The 22373-nt window shown below is 36.6% G+C and overlaps 1 protein-coding gene across 3 annotated transcripts in view; it reads right to left on the reverse strand.

Moving 5' to 3' along the window:
- Positions 1 to 258: 258 nt before the first annotated feature.
- Positions 259 to 22373, reverse strand: part of LOC117170388 (brain tumor protein-like) — a 116653-nt gene continuing 94538 nt past the window's right edge. For 2 of the 3 annotated variants that reach the window (XM_033357154.1, XM_033357153.1), the window contains one exon: positions 259 to 6824. In XM_033357154.1, the coding sequence (XP_033213045.1) occupies positions 4451 to 6805 (2355 nt within the window). In that variant the 5' untranslated portion in view covers positions 6806 to 6824 and the 3' untranslated portion in view covers positions 259 to 4450. Of the gene's footprint in view, positions 6825 to 18774; positions 18796 to 22373 lie in introns of those variants that run through there. The other variant, XM_033357155.1, reaches the window with a different exon arrangement.

A 22373-nucleotide genomic window follows, 5' to 3' on the forward strand; every position in this document is an offset into this window, starting at 1 on the left:
AAGATTCTGGCGCGAAATTCAAACTGAAAAAGCGAGAGTTCACGTCGGTATAGCATGAGATAAAATAAAATAAAAGGATGAGGATAAAGGGTTGCATACGAAAAATAAAAAGACAATCATTCCATGTAATCTGAACTGAAAATATTATTAAAAAGCATTTTACAACAAAAAAATAACTAAAAAACAAACAAAAATACGATTTACATTTAAATTAAGAACAATTGGGTTGTATCATTTAAAATAATAACATAACAAACCGTACAAAAGAGAGAGAGAGAGAATGTCGCATGTTTCGCGTTTTCTTTATGATATCGTGCTGAAGTAGGGAAGTTCATGCGTCGCGAAATGTGTCTAGTTCGCTGGCAAGTATACAAGTCCGTTGATCGATCGACCGTCGAACTTAATCCACACATTTGTTTATTTTTATTTTATATATATATATAATTTCGCGGGGATGTGAAGACGCGCGAGTCGGCGAGGTCGACGCGAGGCTGGACACATTGCACTCCGCTCCGTCTGTTTTCTAAAAAGGATAGCCTATCCCGCAAAAAAAAAATCTGTCGAAAGAGAAGAGGGGGAAAAAACGTGTCGAGGGTGCAAAAGTTGGCTCGTGACGACCTCGCGTGATAATCCTACAAACTACGTACAAAAAACAACCTAACTCTGCGTCTGACGCGTCTCCACATCTCCGAAAATTTACTTCCCTTTCGCCCTCTTGGGCGGAAAATTTCTTCGCCGATAATCAATATTAGTCTTGACAATATTCTAGCGATATCTCTTTACATAGTTAAGTTAAATTCAGTTCAACGTTAAACCCTTCATTTTACACAATCGCGACTTTACGCTTAAGGACGTGAAAGTTTTTTTAAAAATGCGACCGATCGATCGATCATATTTGGCAGATTCTCCGGGGTAGAGAATTAATGAATAAGTACACTCAGAAAGAGGCGCTGAACATCCATTGTTGAGATCCACAAATGACCTTTTCCGTCTCGAATTACTTCAAAAACACGTTTTATGGATACTGTGTCAAAAAGACATCCTGTGAATAACAGAAGGTAATCTTTTGACCGAGAGAATTGGAAACTCTAGGGTATGTAAAGTAGTTTCGTATCTAGAGTTTCCAAAGCCTTTAATTACAAACCTTAAATAATTTTGAAAACCTTACTCACAAACCTTGGAAGCTCTAGGTACGGAAATACTTTAGAAACTTTAGGGATTGTAAAGTATTTTCGTACTTAGAGTTTCCAAGGCATCTAATCACAAACCTTGGAATCTCTGACCTCACAAACCGTACTTATAAACCTTGGAAACTCTAGGTACGGAAATACTTTACAAACCCTAGAGTTTCTAAGGAAAACTCTAGAGTTTGTAAAGTATTTCCGTATCTAGAGTCTCCAAGGCTCTTGTTGCAAACACTTGGGAACTCTAGGGCTTGCAATAAGAGCTTTGGGAACTCTGTGGTTTGTAAAGTAGTCTCGTATCCTGGGATTTTTAATAAGATCCTTCGAAACTCTAGGTACGAAAGTGCTTTACAAACACTTGGAAACTTTAGGGTTTCTAAAATATTTCCGCACCTAGAGTCTCCAAGACTCTTATCACAAAATCCTTCGGGTTTGTAATAAGAGCCTTGGAAACCCTAGAATTTGTAAAGTACTTCCGTACCTAGAGTTTGTAAAGTAAATTTTGTAATAAAACGTGTCTTCGAGGGTCTAAAGTAAAAAATGTATGAGATCCCAGAACCTCCAAGTCTTTGATTCTAATTTACTACGTTTCTGGATGTTCCGCAGGAGGAATTATATATAGTTATGTCGGGCCGTGGCCCAGTCGTCATAGTCACGTCCCCCGAGAATCTATTGAGAAAACCTAGAACTCGAAAAAGTCGCATGCCAGCCGAGTTTTAACGCTACGTGTATAATGGAAAGTCGTTTGGTTTGATCGCGAAGAATCAGCAGTAACACTCGCGCCTTAATAACGCACTCGAGTTGATAAAAGATAGGGACAATACAATAATAATAATAATAATATAATAATAATCATAATACAATAATAATATTAATAATAATAATAATAATAATAATAATAATAATGTAAATAGTAAACACGCATGAAGTCGGTACTCGGTCAATCGAAATCCGGTTCACGACCCATCCAACAAAATATATTACTACTCTAGGCTCGATAGGGAAACGCGAGCATGGTCGTTGATACCTTACTTGGTCGTCCTTGAGATAATTCGAGAGCGATGTGTGTACGTAAAGGGCGTGAGAAAACAAACCAAAAAAACATAATAATAATAACAGGCAAAAAAAGAGACAGAGAAACATTCTTACGCGATATACTTCACTGCAATACTTGCTACATGCTACGATACTACGAAAATAAGAAGACACAAAAAAAAAGAAAAAAAATGGTAAAGAAGAGAAAAAACATAACGGGAAGGAAGAGGATACTTGGAGGATTTGGCGTACTTCATCCGTCCATTTGTTCGCGTCGTCAAAAACGATTAAACTAAGTGTCGAGGAAAAGGAGGTTATCTATCATACAGGGAAAATGCGCGTAATACTGTCTTCGAACGAGCCTCGCTCAGGGCGCTTCCGGTTTTCCATAGGAAAATATCACTTCCCTGGAATAATTTCCAGAGGCGCCTTTGTTAATTAATAAAAATACCGTATTGTCAAACTTGCGTTTCGACCTTATCTGCGCTTAACTCTCACACATCAACATTGACTCAAAACACCTTTTGGTCCACCCTTGCCCTTTTCCTCTGCCATTTCCCCCTTTCAAACAAAAGTCTTCCCTCATTCGCGAAGATCACGTCAACTGAACTAATCTTAAAGGGGTCCTTGTGTTTCGATCGGATCGATACACGTCTTATTTTTTTTTTATGAGAAGCGAGAGCGCTGGAAAAAAGGAGAGCGAAGCTCATGAGAAAAGGGCTCTTCTCGGAAGCGCCCTGATGCCTCCTCGCTTCTGCGTGTTGTCCTTAAAGTACCCTGGGGCCTAAGCACACCGATATAAGTGAGAAGCGTGACACGAAACTTGTCGTGAAACAACGGAAGTGGTTATATACATATATAAAAAAAAAACAAGAGAGGCAAATGAGTCTCAATTCGGGTTCACGTCACGCTTTTCACCGTAAATGTGCCGCACGAATATCGTTTCGTATCCTAGGATTTGTAATATGAGTCTTGGAGACTCTAGGTACGAAATTGCTTTACAAACACTTGGATACTTTAGGGTTTGTGATGAGAGCCTTGGAAACTCTAGGATTTGTAAAGTATTTCCGTACCTAGAGTCTCCAAGGTCTCTTATTTAAAAAAAACTCTAAGTTTTGCAATAAGAGTCTTGGAAACTCTAGGGTTTGAGAAATATTTCCGTACCTAGAGTCTCCAAGGATGTTATTACAAATTTTCAGGTTTGTAATGAGGGTCTTGAAAACTCTAGGGTTTGCCAAGTATTTCCGTACCTAGAGTTTACAAGGCCTTTTATTTGAAAAGCTGGGGTTTGCAATAAGAGCCTTAGAATCTTAGAGCCTAAGACCCTTGTAAACTCTAAAGTTTTCGAAGTAGTTTCATATCCTAGAATTTTTTATAAGAGCCTTGGAAAGTCTGGGTACGAAACTAGAATTTTCAATAAGAGTCTCGGAAACTCTAGATACGAAACGAATATCCTTCGCGTCGCGTCTTGATTCTAAAAACTAGCTTACCTTCACACGGACGTTCGTTTCTTATCACTAAACCTAAACGGCGTAACGTTGTATCGTCATGTAATAGAGAAATGAACAACGGGATATTCGCGGGAAAATCGTGCAAATGCGCTAATTATAATAATCGATATCAATAATAATTGTCTTGTGGCGAGCGATTTCTAATCAAGTTGTCGCAGTGGAAATCGTGTCAAAGTTGCAAATGGTCGACTACTCGCCTGGATAGCGAGCGGATAAGAGAAGCCGATGACGACGACGACGACGATGGTGTGTGTGTGATCGGAAACGGAAACTTCGGGAAGGTCAGGAAAGAACGGAGAAGTGGGGGGAAAAGTGACTAGCGGCGGCGAGCTCTACAACTAAACAACAACAACAGTATTTTCAGTTATAACAACATTAACAAGTAAGTTTCGCGCGTGTGTACGTAGGTCAGTTAATAATTACGTGATGGCTTATTATTATCATCAAGTACACGCGTCATTTCCTCGCGTATGCGTGCCTATTAGGTCGGCTTGAGAACGCTAGTGGGCGCTCTCTATCATTGCGCCTTAGTCTATTGAAAGCGCCTTATCAACTCTTCATTCAAGAGCAGCACTCGACTCTATCATAGCAAGACAGACAGGCAAGACGACGTAGGTAGAATTGGGTGTACAAGAGTCAAGGTAGGCGTTTAGGCGGATAGGTAGATGGGCAAGTAAAAAAAGGTCCACTGGATGCGGAACGTAATCTTCACTCGTTGGTCTACATGCCAATTGGCGGAACCTGGACGTAGCGGTAGATGTAGAGTCGGTAGTCCTTGCTTGCAAGGACAACAGATCCGTCGTCCATCAGCGCCACATCGAAGCACTGGGCGTGCTTCACTTTGCTCTCAAGAGCCGAGACGAGCTGACCGTCCTGGGTGAAGATGGTCAGATTGAAGTTGTTGTGATTGTCCGCAATCAGAATCTCGCCAGCTGCGTTGATGCCAACGCCAATAGGATAATTGGTGATACCCTCTCCGCCAATTTGTCGGAGGTAAGCGCCCTCGTAATTGAAAACTTTGACACAGTGGGCTCTGTTGTCGCTTATAAAGATTTCCTGCTTGTCATTGACAACGACACCATTCGGGAACTCGAGATGCTTCGAGCAGCCGAATTTCTGAAGCACATTGCCGCCCTGATCGAATATGATAACTCTCATAACTTTGCACTCGACGACAACTATGCGGCCTTTCGAGTCGACAGTAACGCCACGCGGATGCTGGAGGATATTTGCTCCGAATTTTCGGACAAATTGCCCGTACTGATTGTAGATCTGTATTTGGTGTGTTGGCGATCGTTCAGTGACAATGATATCACCCGATGTGCGAACAACAGCGACTCTATTCGGATAGAGCAGTTGGCCGTCTCGTTTACCGCACTCTCCAAACTGGAACTTGAATCTGCCTTCCTTGTCAAAGATTTGAATTCGATGATTATTTGTATCAGCGACGATGATGTCATTTTGTGCGTTGACAGCCACTCCCGACGGTTCGGTAAACTGTCCCTCCATGACGCCAAACTCGCCAAACTTGCAATGATAAATCATCTTCTGTCGCTTGATTTGTGACTTTGGCGGGAATATGGCCGCAGAGGACATGAGCTTCGATGTAAGATCGAGGACGGAGTCACCAGGAGCCGCTGTTACAGTGGCTACTGTGGGCAGAGGGAAATGATCGTTTGCCGTGACGGAAACTGAATAGGCGTCATTGCCACCGTTGCTCCACTTCTCATAAGGATTCATGCCATTGATGTTGATGTCGCTGATGGATGTGGAGAATGGACCAAGACTGTTGGCCGAGCTGAACCTCTTGGAGATGACGCTGTTATTCTCGAAGGGCGATGGCGAATTCGAGACGCAATTCTGACTTGAGACGAGACCATTGCTGTAAGGTCGGTCCAACAAAAGTCCGCCCAAGGATCCTGCACTTCCAGGTCCACTGCTTGCATTGCTGCTTCCGTTGGAGAGCGCTGTGGGTCTGGCAATTGGTGGTTGCTTGCTGGGCCCGGCGTTACTCTCGCTGCTGCTTCGCACATATCCAAACGTATTTCTCACACCAACTTGGATTGCTTGATAGTTGCTGACAAACTCGAGATCAGCATTGTGACTTGCAATGTCTGGCGTGTAGCTCAACAGAAGTTGGAGTTTCGAGTCCAAAAGCTTCTTCACCATAAGCACCTCGGCAACTGTTGTGTACTTGGTCAGTCTTTCGACGAATTCGCAGGTCTGTTGGATTTTGTCGGCCATTTCGTTCGCCTTTTGCGTCACCACACCGAGAGAGATCTGTTTCGCGGAGAACACTGATTCCAGCTCCTTGAGCAATTCTTGCTTGCGTTCCTCCAGCATGGATCTGTAAAATTGGAATGTGTCGTTGATCTCATTCTGAGCCTTGTGATACTGCACCTGCAATCGTGACGCGCCATGTTCAGCCGCCTTCACTGCCGTTCTAACATCGGCAGCTTTCGCTTTGCATTCTTGAACGACGCGCGACACGGCTGCAAGTTGTTGTGGTCCGACTTCCGAGATGTGGGCACAATCGTGAAGCGGACTGGGATGATTGGAAATGGTGCACTCCTTGCAAACTGGAACGGTGCAGGCTCTGCAGAAGTACTTGAGGAGTTCGGTCTTGTGATCTTGACAGAAGAGAATCTTCTCGCCATTGCTGCCACCGTTGATGACCAAATTATTCTTGGGGTCATTGACCGAGTTGGATTCGAGTTTCGAGTCGCCGAGATTTAGAACTCGGTGGCCCTCGAAACAGTGCATAAACTGGTGAGCCATCACGCAATTGGGACAAAGGAAATTGGCGCAGTCGAAGCACCTTGCTACGGCGTCAGATTCGGTGGACTTGCAGCCGGTGCAACGAACTCCGTTGCCGCCACCGCCTCCCAATCGGCAGCGTGGGCAGGGTGCGTCACCGGGCTTTGCACTATCCAAACAGAGATCACAGCTGTCAACGTCGCAGATCGCCGAGTCGCTTGCTGGTGGAGAACTGCCGCTAACCGTTAGCGGAGACAGCGAGGCCAGGGAGCCGAGGGAATTCGCGCGCGATTCCAGTGATGGTGTCGGAGAGGCCATCTTCAGTCAACCGGCATCCCTGCAACAGACAAGAAAATTTCTATTTAGTAAAAAAAAAAACAGAATGTTCATTAGAATTTATTTAAAAAGTTTATAAAGTTTTCTCACAGGCGGCTCTTTCGTCACTAAATTGAGAGCGTCTAATGCAAGAGAAACTGTAGACAGGACAAATCGTAAAATCTTACACGGTTTCAAAGTTCAGGACAGGATAGGCTTTGTTTTAAACGGGACGGGGTGGGTTGCCCCGTGGAGCACTTTCGACCCGACGCTGAAACTATAATTTGCGGGATATTATCATGAACGGTGACGAATTAAAGATTACTTTAGAGACAAATCCTACATGATTCCCACGCGCGAAGGGCGACGTGAGTTCCACTCTCTTTTAAAACCTAGCCACCCGCCTCTCTCTTTTCCGCTTCATCTTCGTCCTCCCGCATAGCCGACCCTTTAATTAAATTGCTCGTACCCGCCTGAACGACCATGTTTCACCTGAGTGCCCGCACTCTGGCATTCTACAAGACCAAGGTCACGGATACGAAGGTCATCGCACTTCTCTCATACGGGTGTCTCTTCTATCTCTAATACAAAATTTAAATGCGACTACGAGAATTCATTTGGACTGAGATGTGAATAGATCTTTGAAATTAAGATTCATAACGAGGGGCTTTTCATGAGAAACGGAAGAGATTCAAGGCAAGGAGCAACAGGGGACGAGCTGCGAGACGATTCCAGGAAACGCTTGGATTCGCCAGTCGGTTGAGTATTGCTGCTGCTCGTTGGCAACCTTCGTGCAGGAATTTCGATCGTGCCCGCGATAACAAGGTGAACGTTCCTCTCGGAGGAAGTCATCCCCGTCTTCGCTGTGAGCTTAACGGCAAAAGGAACATTAAAGGCCGGAGGTACAAACAAAGAGGATTTGACGACTCAAGCCACGTGAGAAAGCAGACGCGCAAAGAAATAATTAGGTGCGATCATCTAAATTGCCTAATCATCCTTACCTTTCTTCTTCCTTATTATTCTACAACCAATCATGAAAGATCAGTTAGAAAACAAAAAAAAAGTTCTAAATCTTCAACTGAACGGTCGTTCAAAAGACTGCTGAGGACACGGAATGAATTAGGGACATTGAGCACCTGCGAATGACTTTAACGACAATTGGCAAAGTCGTAAAGTGGTAAGTTGATCGTTTTGCAGTGTCCGTTAGACTGGCTTTGCATTCATACTATATCAGAGTGAAACACTCGTGGATGGAGTAGTTACCCTGGGCAGCTTCATTCGTTCGGAACGGCCATATTCCCTCTTGAAAAGCAAGAGAAGGGATTGACGCACGATCATAAATGCGGCGGTAATGCAAGTTGCGTACTTTCATGCGCGCGCTTTTTACATTAAAAAGAATGGCGTCGTTATTATTTGCAAAATGCATTCTGAAAAGAGTGAGCGTGCAATTCTATGGTGTACATGTGTGCTGGAGATACGGGGTGCGTGCACCCCTCTCGATCGATGAACGACGTTCAGGGGTCGTGAAGTGTTTCTCCCTCTCCTCGCCCCTCTCTTCACTTTTCTCCCTCTCTCACTATTTTCATCCCTTTCTCTGTCACCCTTGGTTGCTCTCTGCTTCCTCTTTCTGTCCGCCACCTCTTTCCACTATTCCCCCTTGCATCTGGCGGCAGACTGCCGGGGGTGAGTATGTACAGTTCGTTCGCACGACCGTCGACCTTGGACGAGAAAAGTCTGGAAGGTTCTCCAGGATTTGAGATTCCTTTCATCTTGATGAATTAAATTAATGTCAAACAGAGAACTAGAAATGGTTGATAGAAAGCTCTTTCAAAGTAGAAAGAGAATTTCTCAATGACAATTTTATTCTCGTAAAGGTAAAGAAAAAGAGTCGTGAGAGTGCTTGGAAGTATTGACCTATCCGGTTGCTAAGCACACTCAAGGTCATATTTTCTGTGTGCAAGATACCGAGGGCACCGGCGATGCTTGTTTTCTGCCCTCCATAATAATCTCGTTACCTACGGAAAACGCGGATGAGTTTCAAGCGGTAATTCAATTCTATATTCAGATCACCATCCAGGGGATTTTGCTAGTTAGTTTCAAGTGTTATAAAAGCAGTTTGAAGGTTGTGGAAGGTTCCATGAAGAGGCATTTACTTCAAGCTCTAAAATAGGAAAACAATTAAACGGACTCCACACAAATTGATCGCAAGAACTAAACGTGTCTATAAATTTAATGTAAATGGCTGTTTTATAGTTTATCAATTGTTCATGATCAGGTTCAATGAATAAACCAATCGTTGGATAAATACGAATAAAATGAAATGAATAGGAAAGAGGTATTACCAAATTTTGTAAGAATCGCAAAATCGATAGAGTTCAAGTGGAATCACGTTCGAGACCTTGGTCTATGCTGAGAGACCTTGGAAGCAAATCCTAACCCCATCCTTGTCTGTGGCGTATTTGTAGAGATAGTAAGCGTATGGTTCTCGATTTTTGGGCGGGTTTTCATTGGCCAGGGGAAGATTGCACCCTAGTTGAATGCACTGTAGTACTGAGGGGTGGCGAACGACGCGTCTGGTTGTCATGGCAATGCTGCATCGACCGCCCCAACCCCAACGTCTGGGGGGTTCGACGAGGGTCTGGGAGTTTCTGTCGGGGGTTTGGCGCCCCAGGAGAATGCCGCCAGCGGTGCATCGCCCTTCCATGTAAAAGCGGTTATGTGTTTCTCACCATATAGATTGTCGATAGACTACTTCGTTACTACTTAATTTATGGAATAATCCGTCCTCTGATACTGTTCATATTGATTTTACCACAAGGCAGAATCATGGCCATTAAGATATTGTCGTTGTGAGGTTAATTCAATATTCAAGGTCATGACGACAGTCTATAGTTTGAGAAGGTATATACGTGCCAACATTGTACTTCGCTCTTAAAGCGTTAGACCTGCCACAGACAACCACTCGTTCATTCAAACACTGACCTTGACTTTGATAAAAACTGAGACTTGGGTAAAAAGACTGATTCAATGACTTTGTGAAATAGATAGCCTTTAATCTTTTCGTGAACAATCCAGGAAATTAAAAAACGCATTGAGAGATTGAGAATTTGTTATTGAAAGAGTTTTTCAATTTCCGGCTCAGTTATTAATTGGAAAAATATTTATCAGAGTCAACTTTGGTATGAAAGAGGACACCCTGTACGCGAACGAGCTTCCGGTGTTCCGGACGAGTAGCAAAATCAATAACACCAACGTTCATTAAAGTCATTTACGTTTCAGTAATGGTAAGCAGCTAACGATCGGACGAATAAGCACCGACTTCGTTGCTTTTTCACACTCCATTGGATAAATGCTACAGGTAATTGTTGCCATTGGCCTTTATCACCGACGGCGATTGATCCGGGAATAAAAACCTCGAGTGAATCTCTTCAAAATAGTGCTCGGAAGTCCAAAATATTCAATAGTGTCATGATAAAAGTCCATTAACTCTCGACCCATTTCAGGATGGATGTTTAATTGTTTTTTTATTGCATATTAGGCAGCCAACAAAATGCCTTTTATTGTGGCCTTGAAATCAATTGAAGTCAAGTTTACCTTTCAAAGTATTTAATCAAAAACTCGATCAATCCAATCAATATAATTCGAATTAAATACTGATAATCCGTTTCCCTTGAATGTTAAGACATTGGCAGAAGGGGAGAATTAGATTTGAAACTGCTGAGATGAAATATTGAGTGAAAGGGATGAAAACTGGGATCATAAATATCATTGCCAGATTTCAGTGTTCAATGGTAAATATTTCGCCTGTTGATACTCGGAAAGAAAGACTAAAGAAATGATATTGGACTCATGCATTCTACCGTTTCATTAATATTTTAGCTTTTGAAGAGTCTCCTTCTCAAATCGATACTTGAGAACCTCCAACAGAGTGGACAACGTAAAGGGCTATTGACCGCGAATACCTAGCTTTGATGGAGACCCGATAAAATAAGAATGAAAAGTAGAAATACGTGAGCTGCTGGACACATCCGATCGATCCACTCTGGTCGTGTACGTAGGTGTGATTTTATACAAGAGAAGAGACAAAAACGATTTCCATGTTTCAATGGATTTTCAATAAAATATTTTCAATCGAAATTCGCATTCGAATTTCATAGCAATTAATTCTTTTATGGTTATAAATGTACTTTGAATTCGAGTGAGATGATGTTTTCTTCAAAGTTTTAACTACCCCCGCAAGCAGAGTGATTGGAGTCATGAAGGTGAGTGCTATAAAATGTAGTCTTAACAATGTCGATCTTCCTTCCCCGCTAGTAATTTTGATCGAAAGTAGCGCTAAGGAGGCCGCGCAAACAGCACATTTTCTCATCGGCGAGTACAATCTTTATAGTAAGATAATGAGTTGTAAAATATAATGACGGAAAAAGAGTTACGGAACGAAGTACGAAGGCCTTGAATTTTGCACTGGTACGATTCGTGCGAGCGTAACGAAACGTTTTGCGGCATTTCCGGATGCTGCGGCCGTTCCGGCCAGGAACTTTACGAGCGGCAACGTGACGGCACAATCGTGACATCCAGAGGTCACTGTACTCGGTGAACTTAATGCCAGAACATCATGCCGTACCTCTAAAGTCTAAATCGATTCTTGCTGCTTCAAATTACTGCTCGGACCAGAAGACAAAATTTCGTCTCTTTAGTGCCCCAACTACGGCGGGAGGTGTCACGTCTCGTTACGATGATGAATTAAGTAAAATTAATTAATTTCGGTCCCCATAGTATGCTTGATTGTAGAAACTACTCTTGCTTGCTTATCAAATTAAAACTTTTTCTCGTAGCATTATCTGAGTAAGTAAAAAGCGGAGATGAGAGCATCGCGGGAAAAGTTTGTTGTGAGGAGGCGGCGGTCTCTCGACGTGACATGACTTTTAACGAGAGGTTCAAGAACCGTTTGACCGGTCGCTGAATCATCGTTTCGTTAAGCGGCAGTTAGTTCACAGTCATTCAGTAATTTATTTATCGCTCTGTACGCAGACGTACGACTGTCTCCACACTCGCAGAGTTCTTTTCATACGATTTTCAGACCAGGGCCAAAAGGGGAGAGCAATAAAATCTACTGACTCCACCAATTTAATAGTTTTTGTTCTCTGGAGGAGCGTGAATGTCAGCGCTGCACAATTTCATTCACAAGAAAACACTGGGTTCAAATACAACTTTTATTCGGCTGTTAAAAAAAAACATAGAAGGATTCTTTGTTGAATCAATAAACATGCTGTTCAAGTAGAGTTATTTTTTTAAAAAGAAAATTCGTTCCCGATTCTTTCAAAGATTTCTGTTGTCCAAGTTTTCTTACGACTTCTCTGTTACACTCCGGAAGTTCTAGATCGGTGAGTTTATTCAGCGAAGATGGAATTTTTGTCAAGTAGTTGGCAAAAGTTTTCAGCCGTAAACGATAACTTCTGAGACGTCTGCGCTTTAAGAAGCGGAAATAACTAATTTCAGAAATGGTCAGGCCGGGTGACAAACTCGAGATGTTTCATTTAGGTTCATCAAAGTAATTAATGTTTCTAGAAACTCCAATCTACGTGAATATATTCATCGCTTCGAAGAGTGTTAATCGTTGGGTCATTAATAAAACACGTGTTTTCCTTCCTGTATGTTTCTTCTATCGATTACACGTGTCGCTTTCACGATATTATTGTTTTATCAGAATGGCCACAAAACTTCGTATTCAATATTCCCTAATTTTTCCCCAACTAATATTTCATTATCTCTGAACATTAATATTTAAAGACCAAAATTCTAATCTTGTAGTAGTTTTAATCAAGAATCTTCTACAAATTAAAGTCAAAATCCCATTCCTTCTCTTTCTCATTTTTTTCGTCTTTTTTATTTTTATTATTATCAACTCACAACAAAATAACATTTGAAAAAATAATCGTCAAAGTTTCTGCACTCATACATCACCCATCATATCAAGGTAAGAAAAATTTGAGCAGGTAGGAACAGCAACGAAACCACTATGTTTCGTTGCTCTTAAGAGTAAAAGTGCCAAAACGTTGGTGATTATTTTTTATAAATATTTTTTTTGTTGTAATTTGATGATAATAAAAAGAAACCCCAGAGAAGAGAGAGACGGGGAAAACACAAGAAAAAAACTTTGGAACTCATAAAGCACCTTTATCAAGGCAAGAAAAATTTAACCAGGTAGGAATAGCCACGAAACCACGATGTTTCGTTGCTGTTCCTACCTGCTTAAATTTGTCTTGCCTTGATAAGAGTGCTATATCAGTAACGAAACTTTGGTGATGATTTTTTATAAACTTCTTTTTTTTATTGTGATATGATTATATTAAACATTTATTTTTTTATTATTTTTTTTTCAAAATTACAGTAGAAAAATTGTATGGTGGTTGTCCAAATTTGTTTGTTCGATTCTTAGTTTTACTTACAGGAAATCCGCACATTAAAGCCGAAAAGCCAAATCAAATAACATGGAAAGGCTTTCGACCTAATACTATTAAGTCCGGGGTGTTTTATGGATTTTTTGAGTGTTCTCGAAGACTTGCTTTGTTTTTGCTTAAAAGCTGACCCTTCGAGGTCGACGATACTTCAGCAAGATCCCCTTTAGCTATGATGGTTAGCGCCACAGGTGTGCACGATATATGCCGATGCCTGCGGAAAAGCTCCGGTAAAGTTGGTATGAGAAGGTCGATAATTCCGAGCCACCTTCGCGAAGAAAACGTCTGGGTGAATTATAAAGTCACCTCTCCCTTCCTACACTATTCAAATGTCGATTTCTTACGTGAATGAACCCATCACAGCTGGCTGGTAATCAACATTTACAGCCGCGAAAAGCCGCTAAAATATCTATAATTATCATGCACACGGGAGAGTTTCCACTGGAAATTCATTAAGCGCGGAAAATAAATATCGATATTCATTGGGGATTCGCTCGAAACAACCAAACGCGAGAAATCTTTTATTTACACGCTTTTTTTTATCAAATGGGGTATTCCGCACAATGGAAATTTTGATTATAAATGCGGACGTGTAAAGCAAACTCGATGCAGTTTTATTGGTAATTGAAACCAGCGAATACGAATAATGTCCGGTATAGATGTTAAGCTGCTTTTCTCGATTTTAAACTCGATTACTGATTTCAGGGATTTAAAAAAAAATGGCAAATGTAAGGGAATTTCTGCAAGAAGCACTTTCTTTCTCAAATCACATTTTAGTCACATTCTTAAGATAAAGTCGCTATAGCTTCTGAATTTTCTTCAAATATTTTAAGGTATTTTAAAGTATTTTTAACATTTTTGGGTACTTTTTAAAATTCTAAAGAATTATCACGAGTTTTAAGAAGATATAAAGGATTTCAGAGAATTTACAATATTTGAGGGTATTTTAAAAGAAACCAAGACATTTTCAACAGATTTCAATAATATGAAAGAAATTCCGAAGGACATAACAAATTTTATGGTATTTTTCTTAAATTTCAATTTTAAATTCTTTTGAAATTTTTTGAAACTCTTTAAAGCTCTTGAAAATATCTTGGAATGTTTGAAAATATCCTTAAATATTTCATATCCTTCGAAATCCCGTTAAATGATTGAAATCCATTGAAAATTCTTTAAAATTCATTACAATTTTTAAAATGGCCTAAAATGTTTCAAATCCTTCAAAATCACATTATATTATTGAAATCAATTTAAAATGTGTTTAAAAGTTTAAAATACCCTAAGATATTTAAATCAGAATCTTTTTAAATCCTTCGACTTTTTGTGAAGTTTTTGAAAATTCATTGGAATTTAAAAAAGTTTCAAATTTTGTAAAACCTTTAAAATCCCATGAATTTTTTTAAAGCTGTTGAATATTACTTTAAATTTTTTTAAATACTCTAAAATCTATTGAAATGCCCTAAAATATTAAAAATCCTTCAAAATCACATTAAATTATCGAAATCAATTAAATCCTGAAAAATGTTTTGAAATACTCTAAAATATTCTAATGATTTATGACATTTTGATATTCCTCGAAATTTTTTAAAGCTCTTGAAAATTCATTGAAATTTTTTCAAATATTTCAAAACCTTTGAATTTATAATAAATTATTGAAAATCCTGAGAAATCTTTTGAAATGACCTTAAAATCTTCAGAAGTTTGATAAAATTTCTTGAAATCTTAAAAATAATCTAAAACCTTATAGTCCTTATAAAATCGTTTCATATTAGTGAATCAAACCCTTGACAAATTTTTAATCGCTTAAAAATGCCTTTGTGTGTTTTAAAAGTACTCTGAAATCTTTAAAGTCCTTCCGAATATCTTCAAAATTTATTGAAATTTCTTCAAAATTTCTTCGAATCTTTAAAACAAAAAACACCCGTATATTAAAATCTCTTCGAAATCTTTTGAAAGTTTATAAGCTTTTAAAAATTCCTTAGAATTTCTGTTGAATATCCTAAAATCTTCAAAATCCTTTTCCCTTCGAATCATTGAAATCTGTTAAAAAATTCTTAGAACTTTTTAAACTACTCTAAAATATTTAAAAAGAAATTAAGAACATTCAGAAATAGTTCTTGACTTGAATTCAATAGTGACTTTACCGATAGACTAATACATTGAAAGAAAAGTTACGGAAATAATCCGTAATCTCGGTTTAGTGATTCGTAGAATTGCTCACCCACGCAGTTTCTAAACGTGCAAGGCGAGAGACGGTTACGACTGTCGCCTCGTAAGTGCCGCATTGCGCGAGTGCTCAGTCGAGTATATTGCGCAATATTGTGCATTCAAGTTAGAAACTGTTCAAAAAGTTATAAAAAGTAACAGTCATTATTATCAGCCTTAATTATTCTTGAAAGTAATTGAAATTGCTTCTTACGGAAATTTCCAGACTTTTGCGTTTACCGTAAAAGCAAGAAGGGTACTTCTGTGAAAGCATTTTAAGAAAATTCGTTGGGAAGATAATAAACCGTCTGCTGAAAGTAGGAAATTCCCTTTGTGCTTTTTCGACAATTTCTCGAGTGGCTTGTGCAAGGGTTGCTCGCTTTATCATTAGCGCGACTCTTGTTAGTCCCTAATTAAGACAGCATAAATTCTCAGTGATCAAAGAGTGCAATTAAAAGATTAAAGGCTTCGAATATTTGAATATGAAAATATTTTTAAAAAATTCTTTCAACAAATCTCTGAATATTTTCTGCACTAAATTGCCACAACCCTCTTTAAAAGAGGTCGGAATGAACGCTAATCCAAAGTTATGATACGAGCGAGCGGCAGTGGCGTTCAATAAAATAAATTTCGGCTGGCAGAGCCGTAGCTCGAAACCGATTTGACTGTATGAAACGATCGATAAATTATTGTGGCTTTCCTCTTCGAGTTCGAAATCAGGCAAATCGATTGGGAATGATCGCGACCAATTGAAGTTCAAATATTTACTGACCTGTGCAGGTCGTAAATTTAATTCAGGTATAAGCCCACACGAAAAGACATTTTCTGTAGTCTGAGGGTCTTGGTACTTGGGGTCTCACAAAAAAAAATGAATAAAAAAAAACGTTGAGGAATGGTCCGTTGTTTTTTAAAATGAATATCCGGCATCGCGATTCGACTCCTTGAAAATGCGTGCCTACTCAAGTGTTCACGAAGAGGAGACAAAGGGATATGCATGGGAGACGATGGCCCTTCAGGGCGAGAGACAGACAGAAATGTAATACGAAAAAATGAGGGAACATTGTAGAGCCCTCATATCCGCCTGATGTCTACATGTACCGACAGAGTATACGTTACACCGATTTACGCCAAGGTTCCAGTTCTCGATCTGCCCCTATAATACCCGATCTGATCTTAGTCTTCAATTCAATATTTTCGGATTACCGGATTTACTACCAGGTTTATAGGATTTTCAATCTTGGGTACAAGGATTTAATATATTGCAACTCCTTTTCATAATATTTTTTGGGAATGTAGAATTATATGTAATAATATCAAAATGTAACCAGGGTGGCGATTCGACGGACCATTTCAAATTCACGGTTTTTCCCGGTCAAGTTTTTTTCATTTTTCCGGTCAAATAAAAGTAACAGTAATATTGGCAGAAAAAAACGTTCATTCTAAATATCCTTTATCATAACAGGACAAATGAATTGCAAAATAAATGAATTTTCAAGTAAAATAATAAATCTCTAACTGGAACCGTTGAATTTGTAACGAAAAAGATGAATTTTCAACTAAAATAATAAATATTTACTTGGAAGACTTGAAGTTTAGAATAAAAAGTTGAAAAATTGAATAGTTACATAATTAATTTCAAAAATTAATTTGTCTTAAAAAAAGATAAATTGTCAACCAAAACCAAAAAATAAAGAGATGAATTTCAAATTAAAAAATTAAGAAATATTCAATTGGAATAATAGTTACATTTTCAGATTCAAACAAATCAGCCAAAAAAGCAGCAAATTTTCAAGAAAATAGTTTAATTTCAGGCAAAAAAACCTCCTGTTCATCAAAAGCAAAAACAAATTTTCAATCAAATAGCTCATTCTTCAACCAAAGAAATGAATTTTTAATTAAAATAATAAATCCGCAACCAAAAAAATTAATTTTTATCAAAAAAGTTTAACCTTCAAACAAAGAGAAGAAGTTTAAGCTAAAATTATTAAATCCTCAACTGGAATAATAGATACATTTTTAGTTTAAAAAAACATGAACTAAAAAAGCAACAAATTGTCAATAAAATAGATTTTCGGCAAAAAAAAATTCCTTTTCATCTAAGGAAAAAATACAATTTATCATTCAAACAGCTCATTTTTCAACCAAAGAAATTAATTTTTAATCAAAATAATGAATCTTTAACCGAAAAAATCAATTTATAACAAAAGAGTTTAAGTTTCAATCGAGTTACTTAATTTCCAACCTAAGGGATGAATTTTCAACTAAAATGATAATTATTTAACTCGAATACTTGAATTTTTAACCGAAAGGGAGATTTTTTAAACAATTTTCAATTAAAAAAGACAATTTTTCAGCTAAATTGTTGAATTTTAAACTAGAAAAGACCAATTTTCAATCAAAAATTTAAAAGTTAAATTTTCAGTTGAAGATATTAATTTTAAATCGAAATTATGAATTTTTAATCATAGGGAAAAAATTATTTCTTAACAAAAGAGTTAAACTTTTAACCGCAAGTACCCTACGAAATATCACACTTCTTGTGAATAAATTCGTCGAAATCAATTTAAATATTGCAAAATCCTGTGAGATTCTATGAAATTTGATAATTCCTTAAATTTTTGAAAGTTTATTAATATACATTAAGAGCTTTTAAAATACCTTAAAATCATAAAAGCTATGTCCTGTAAAATCATTCCATATCTTTCAAAATTCTAGGAAAATCTTGAAAACTAAATGAAACTTAAAAAAAAATCAAAATATTTAATTCTTTTAAAATTGTTTGAAATTTAAAAAAATATCCTGAAATTTGTAAAAATCCTGTAGAATAACTTTAAATTATTAAAATATACTAAAAATTCCTTGGGATCTTTTAAAATCAAATGGTAAAATAAAATGGTACTACGCCCTTTTTCAAGTCTTCGAAACATTTTTAAAAAAGCGAAAAATTTTGAAATTCCTTTAAATTTTTTATAATTCTGCAACATTTGTTAATATCTCATGAAATTCTTTAGAATATTTTAAAATACAGTATATTCCTTAAAATCCTCTGCGATATTTTAAAATCCTTCAGAATTTATTGAAATACGGATATGTGATTTTAGCCATTCAAGTTAAGGGAAGAAGATGTAGCAAAATTGTGTCATTGTTTTTAAAGAAAGTGTCCAAAAGTAGTAACAATTAACATAATAATTAGTAATAATCCATAGCAACAATAATTTTTTAGCAATAATCTTGATACAAAAAAAAAAGAAACTTTCAAACTGTGCATTATCATAATGAATAAAAATTGATCATTGTTCATCTACTTACGATCACAGCTCATAAAGTCTGGACATGACAACTCACCTGTAACAAACGAAGAAACTTTCATTAACTTCAATAATAAAATAAAATAATTAAATATCTAAATCAATGTTTTTATCGGTTTCCCACTACCTTATATTGTTTCCTGATTCCAATTCCAAGACTGGAATCAAGATCCGACAAAATAAAATCACCGCAAGAAAATTGCCACCTAATCGAATTAGGTTTCCCCTCTGACAATTTAGTTCTAAAACTCAGATGTAAAATCTGAAAAACACAAGGGTGAAAGAATGAAAGTGCGAATTCGTTATTTACAATCGAGTTAAGTGCCAAGTACTTAATCCAGAGTTACGTCGCGATCGTTAAAAGTAAGAAGTGGTAAAGAGGAGACTTACAAAAATAAAGAAAAAAGTGAAAACAGAGGAGATGGAGATCAAGTAACTAAAATAAAAGAAAAGAAAAGAAAAGGTATTCGGAGGAAGGTAATTCGAAACCCCATCTAGACCCACCCGACCAGAAGGTACCGCAGGAAGTGAACCCCTAGTGTCGAAAGCGAATCAATAAACCTCCTCTTCAAGGAAAATTTTTCGACTTCATGTTGTCTGGGATTTTTAGACCGGACGTGACGTCATTAACCGGTGATCCTCGGACACTTCGACTGAAAAGGGTCACTCAAGCTGACAGCACAACCAAATATCGAGTTTCGTCGTATGCCAAAAAAAACCGGACGTGAATCTCAATCGACTCTCAGAAGTCGATTTAAAAAAGAACACCTTTTCCACAAAAAAATCGAATCAGAAACCGTGAAAAAATTAATCTAAAACTTCTGCAATTGAGCAGGGCTGCTACAGTTTAAAATACTTTTAAAAAGTGAAAAAGAGACCTATTTAAACAAAAAAGTGACCAATGTTCTCAATAATTCAAAACAGTTCGATGAAATTATTAAGGATTCCAGGTGAATTTTAACGAATTAAAAACAATTTAAGTTATATTCAAATAGTGCATTTAGATGAATATAAGGAAACGGAGAAGAATTGAATGAAATTCATAAAAAATTCAAGGTGAATTAAAAAAAATTCAAATGAATAAATAACAATTCAAAAATATTTTTAAATTTTATTAAGTTTAAAGTGAATTGAGAAAAAATCAAGGGATTTCACAAGAATTTAACTACGTATTTAAAAATTTAAAGTGAGTTTAAAAGAATTTAGAATTCATTTTTAAAAAACTAAAGATAAGTCCATTGAATTGAGTATATTTCGAAGAATTCAACTGAATTCAAAAGAATTCAGGGTGGATTAAAAAAATTCGAGAGAATTCCAAAGAATTCACAAGAATTGCTACAAATAAAAAAAATCTAAAATATTCCACTGATTTTAGTCAAACTGAAGTGAATTTAAAGGAAACAAGAACAATTAGATCAAATTCATAAAAAAACTTAGGCGAATTAAAAAAATCAAAGAGATTAAAAAGAATTTGTTGAAATGTTTAAGAATTTGAGGTGAATTTAATAGAAATGATGGTGAATTAAAAAAAAAAACTAAAGAAAGGTCCATTGAATTGATTAGTTTTAGAAGAATTTAAGTGAATTCAAAAGAATCAGGTCCAATTCAATAGAATTTAACTGAAATTGATTTTATTCAAACTGAATCGAATTTACATGAATTTAAATGAAATTAAGAAGAATTAGATGAATTTCATAAAAAAAAATCGAAGAGATTAAAAAGAATTTGATGAAATGTTCAAGAATTTAAGTGAACTTAAAAGAATTTAGGTCTAATTCAATAGAATTAAAGTGAAATGAAAAAATAAACGAATTAAATAATATTATAATGCATTTCGAGGAACTTAAGGGGCCGAAAAAGAATTAGATGAAAAATTCAAGGTGAATTACAAAAAAAAATCAAGGGAATTCAAAAGAATCTGATAAAATGTTTAAGAATTTAAGGTGCGCTTAAAAGGATTTAGAGAAATTAAAAAAAAAACTAAACAAAAATCGATTGAATTGAATAAATTTAGAACAATTTAAGTGAATTCAAAAGACTTCAGAGGGAATTAAAAAAATGCAAGATAAATCAGAAGAATTCACAAGAATTTAGGATAAATTAATAATAAATAAGGATGAATTCCAAGTGAATAAAAATTAATTGCTACAAATAAAAAAATTTGAAATATTCCATTGATTTGAGTCAAACTGAAATGTAAAAGAATTTAAAGGAATTTAAAGAAAGTAAGACGAATTAGATTGAATTCATAAAAAAGCAAGATGAATTTAGAAAAAATTAAATATGGATAAAAAACATTTTATTGCATCGAAAAAAATTCAACCAAATTAAAAAAAATTCATTGAAACTACTAAATTTGCAGTCAATTTAGACCAATGTCAGGGAATTCGTAAGAATTTAATAAAACCCTTAAGAATTCAAGGTGTGTTTAACAGATTTCAGGATACATTTTTTCAAAAACCTCAACCAAACTTTGTTCCAAAGAATTAAAGGTAATTCAGAAATAAAAATCGATATAGACCTAATTTCAATAGTAATCAATAGAATTTTTTCCAATTTATTTGAATTTTTTTAAATTTAACTTGAATTGTTTTAAAGTCTTACGAATATATCCGGAATTCATCAAAATTTACCTGGAATCCTTATAAATTTCATCGATTTTTTAAAAATTCTTTTAAATTCAAAAGAGCATTATTCAGATTACTAATACACTTTTCGGTTAGAAATTAGCCACTTTTGGAATAATAAATTAAAAATCAATAAATTAAAATTTACAAGATTAGAATTTTGGTCTTTAAATACTAAAAGTCAGGGAAAATTATAAATGAGAAAAAATCAAGGAATTTTGAAAAGAAAGTTTTACACCCACCCTCGTAACATAATTTAACATTTGCAATAAAAAAAAAAGAACATAAGACCAAGATACAAAGCCTTTAAGCAGTGAGACTTTAAAATTCAATTCTAGAATTTTCAATCAGCAGTAAAAAATTTATAGAAAAGAGAACTTTAGTTCGATTACAAAAGGCCACTTGTACCTTGAAAATCTAATTACGCTTCGAATTTTATTCCTTATATAATATATATATGATATATATATATATCAATGACGCCTTTTAGAAACCCTGCAAGTTTTTACTCTGAAATGTCTCAAGTTCCTCAGAAAGTTATAAACTGTGCTGACGCTGCTGCTCTTTACATTTCTTAGATTTTTACAGTTGAGAGAAGCACTGACTGACCCAGTACAAAGAAACGTCATCGCCATCTTATATGCTTCTAGAAGGAAAAGCGTTCGTTGGAAGTCGCCTTGCGCTCTTCCCTATCGCGCGAGCGAGTATTCTAGTTTACTTGTTTTGTTAAAAAAAAAAAAAAAAATTTCATGCCGAAGACAAGAAATTCACATCCCACGGTCTGCAATCGATTGTGTTATCGTTTCGTTTGAAACTTCCTCTTCCTGTACCTCCCAAGCCATTACATAAAGTTGAATCAATTTGCTCTTGAAGATAATAAAATTCCTTCTAAAAAGCACCGCCAGACTAAATAAAAGAAGCGTTTTACAATATTTAGCAATAGCCTCTTTAAATGCAATTACTTTTTTATTCA

This window comes from Belonocnema kinseyi, chromosome 3 (genome assembly GCF_010883055.1).
Source record: "Belonocnema kinseyi isolate 2016_QV_RU_SX_M_011 chromosome 3, B_treatae_v1, whole genome shotgun sequence".
Lineage (NCBI taxonomy): Eukaryota > Metazoa > Arthropoda > Insecta > Hymenoptera > Cynipidae > Belonocnema > Belonocnema kinseyi.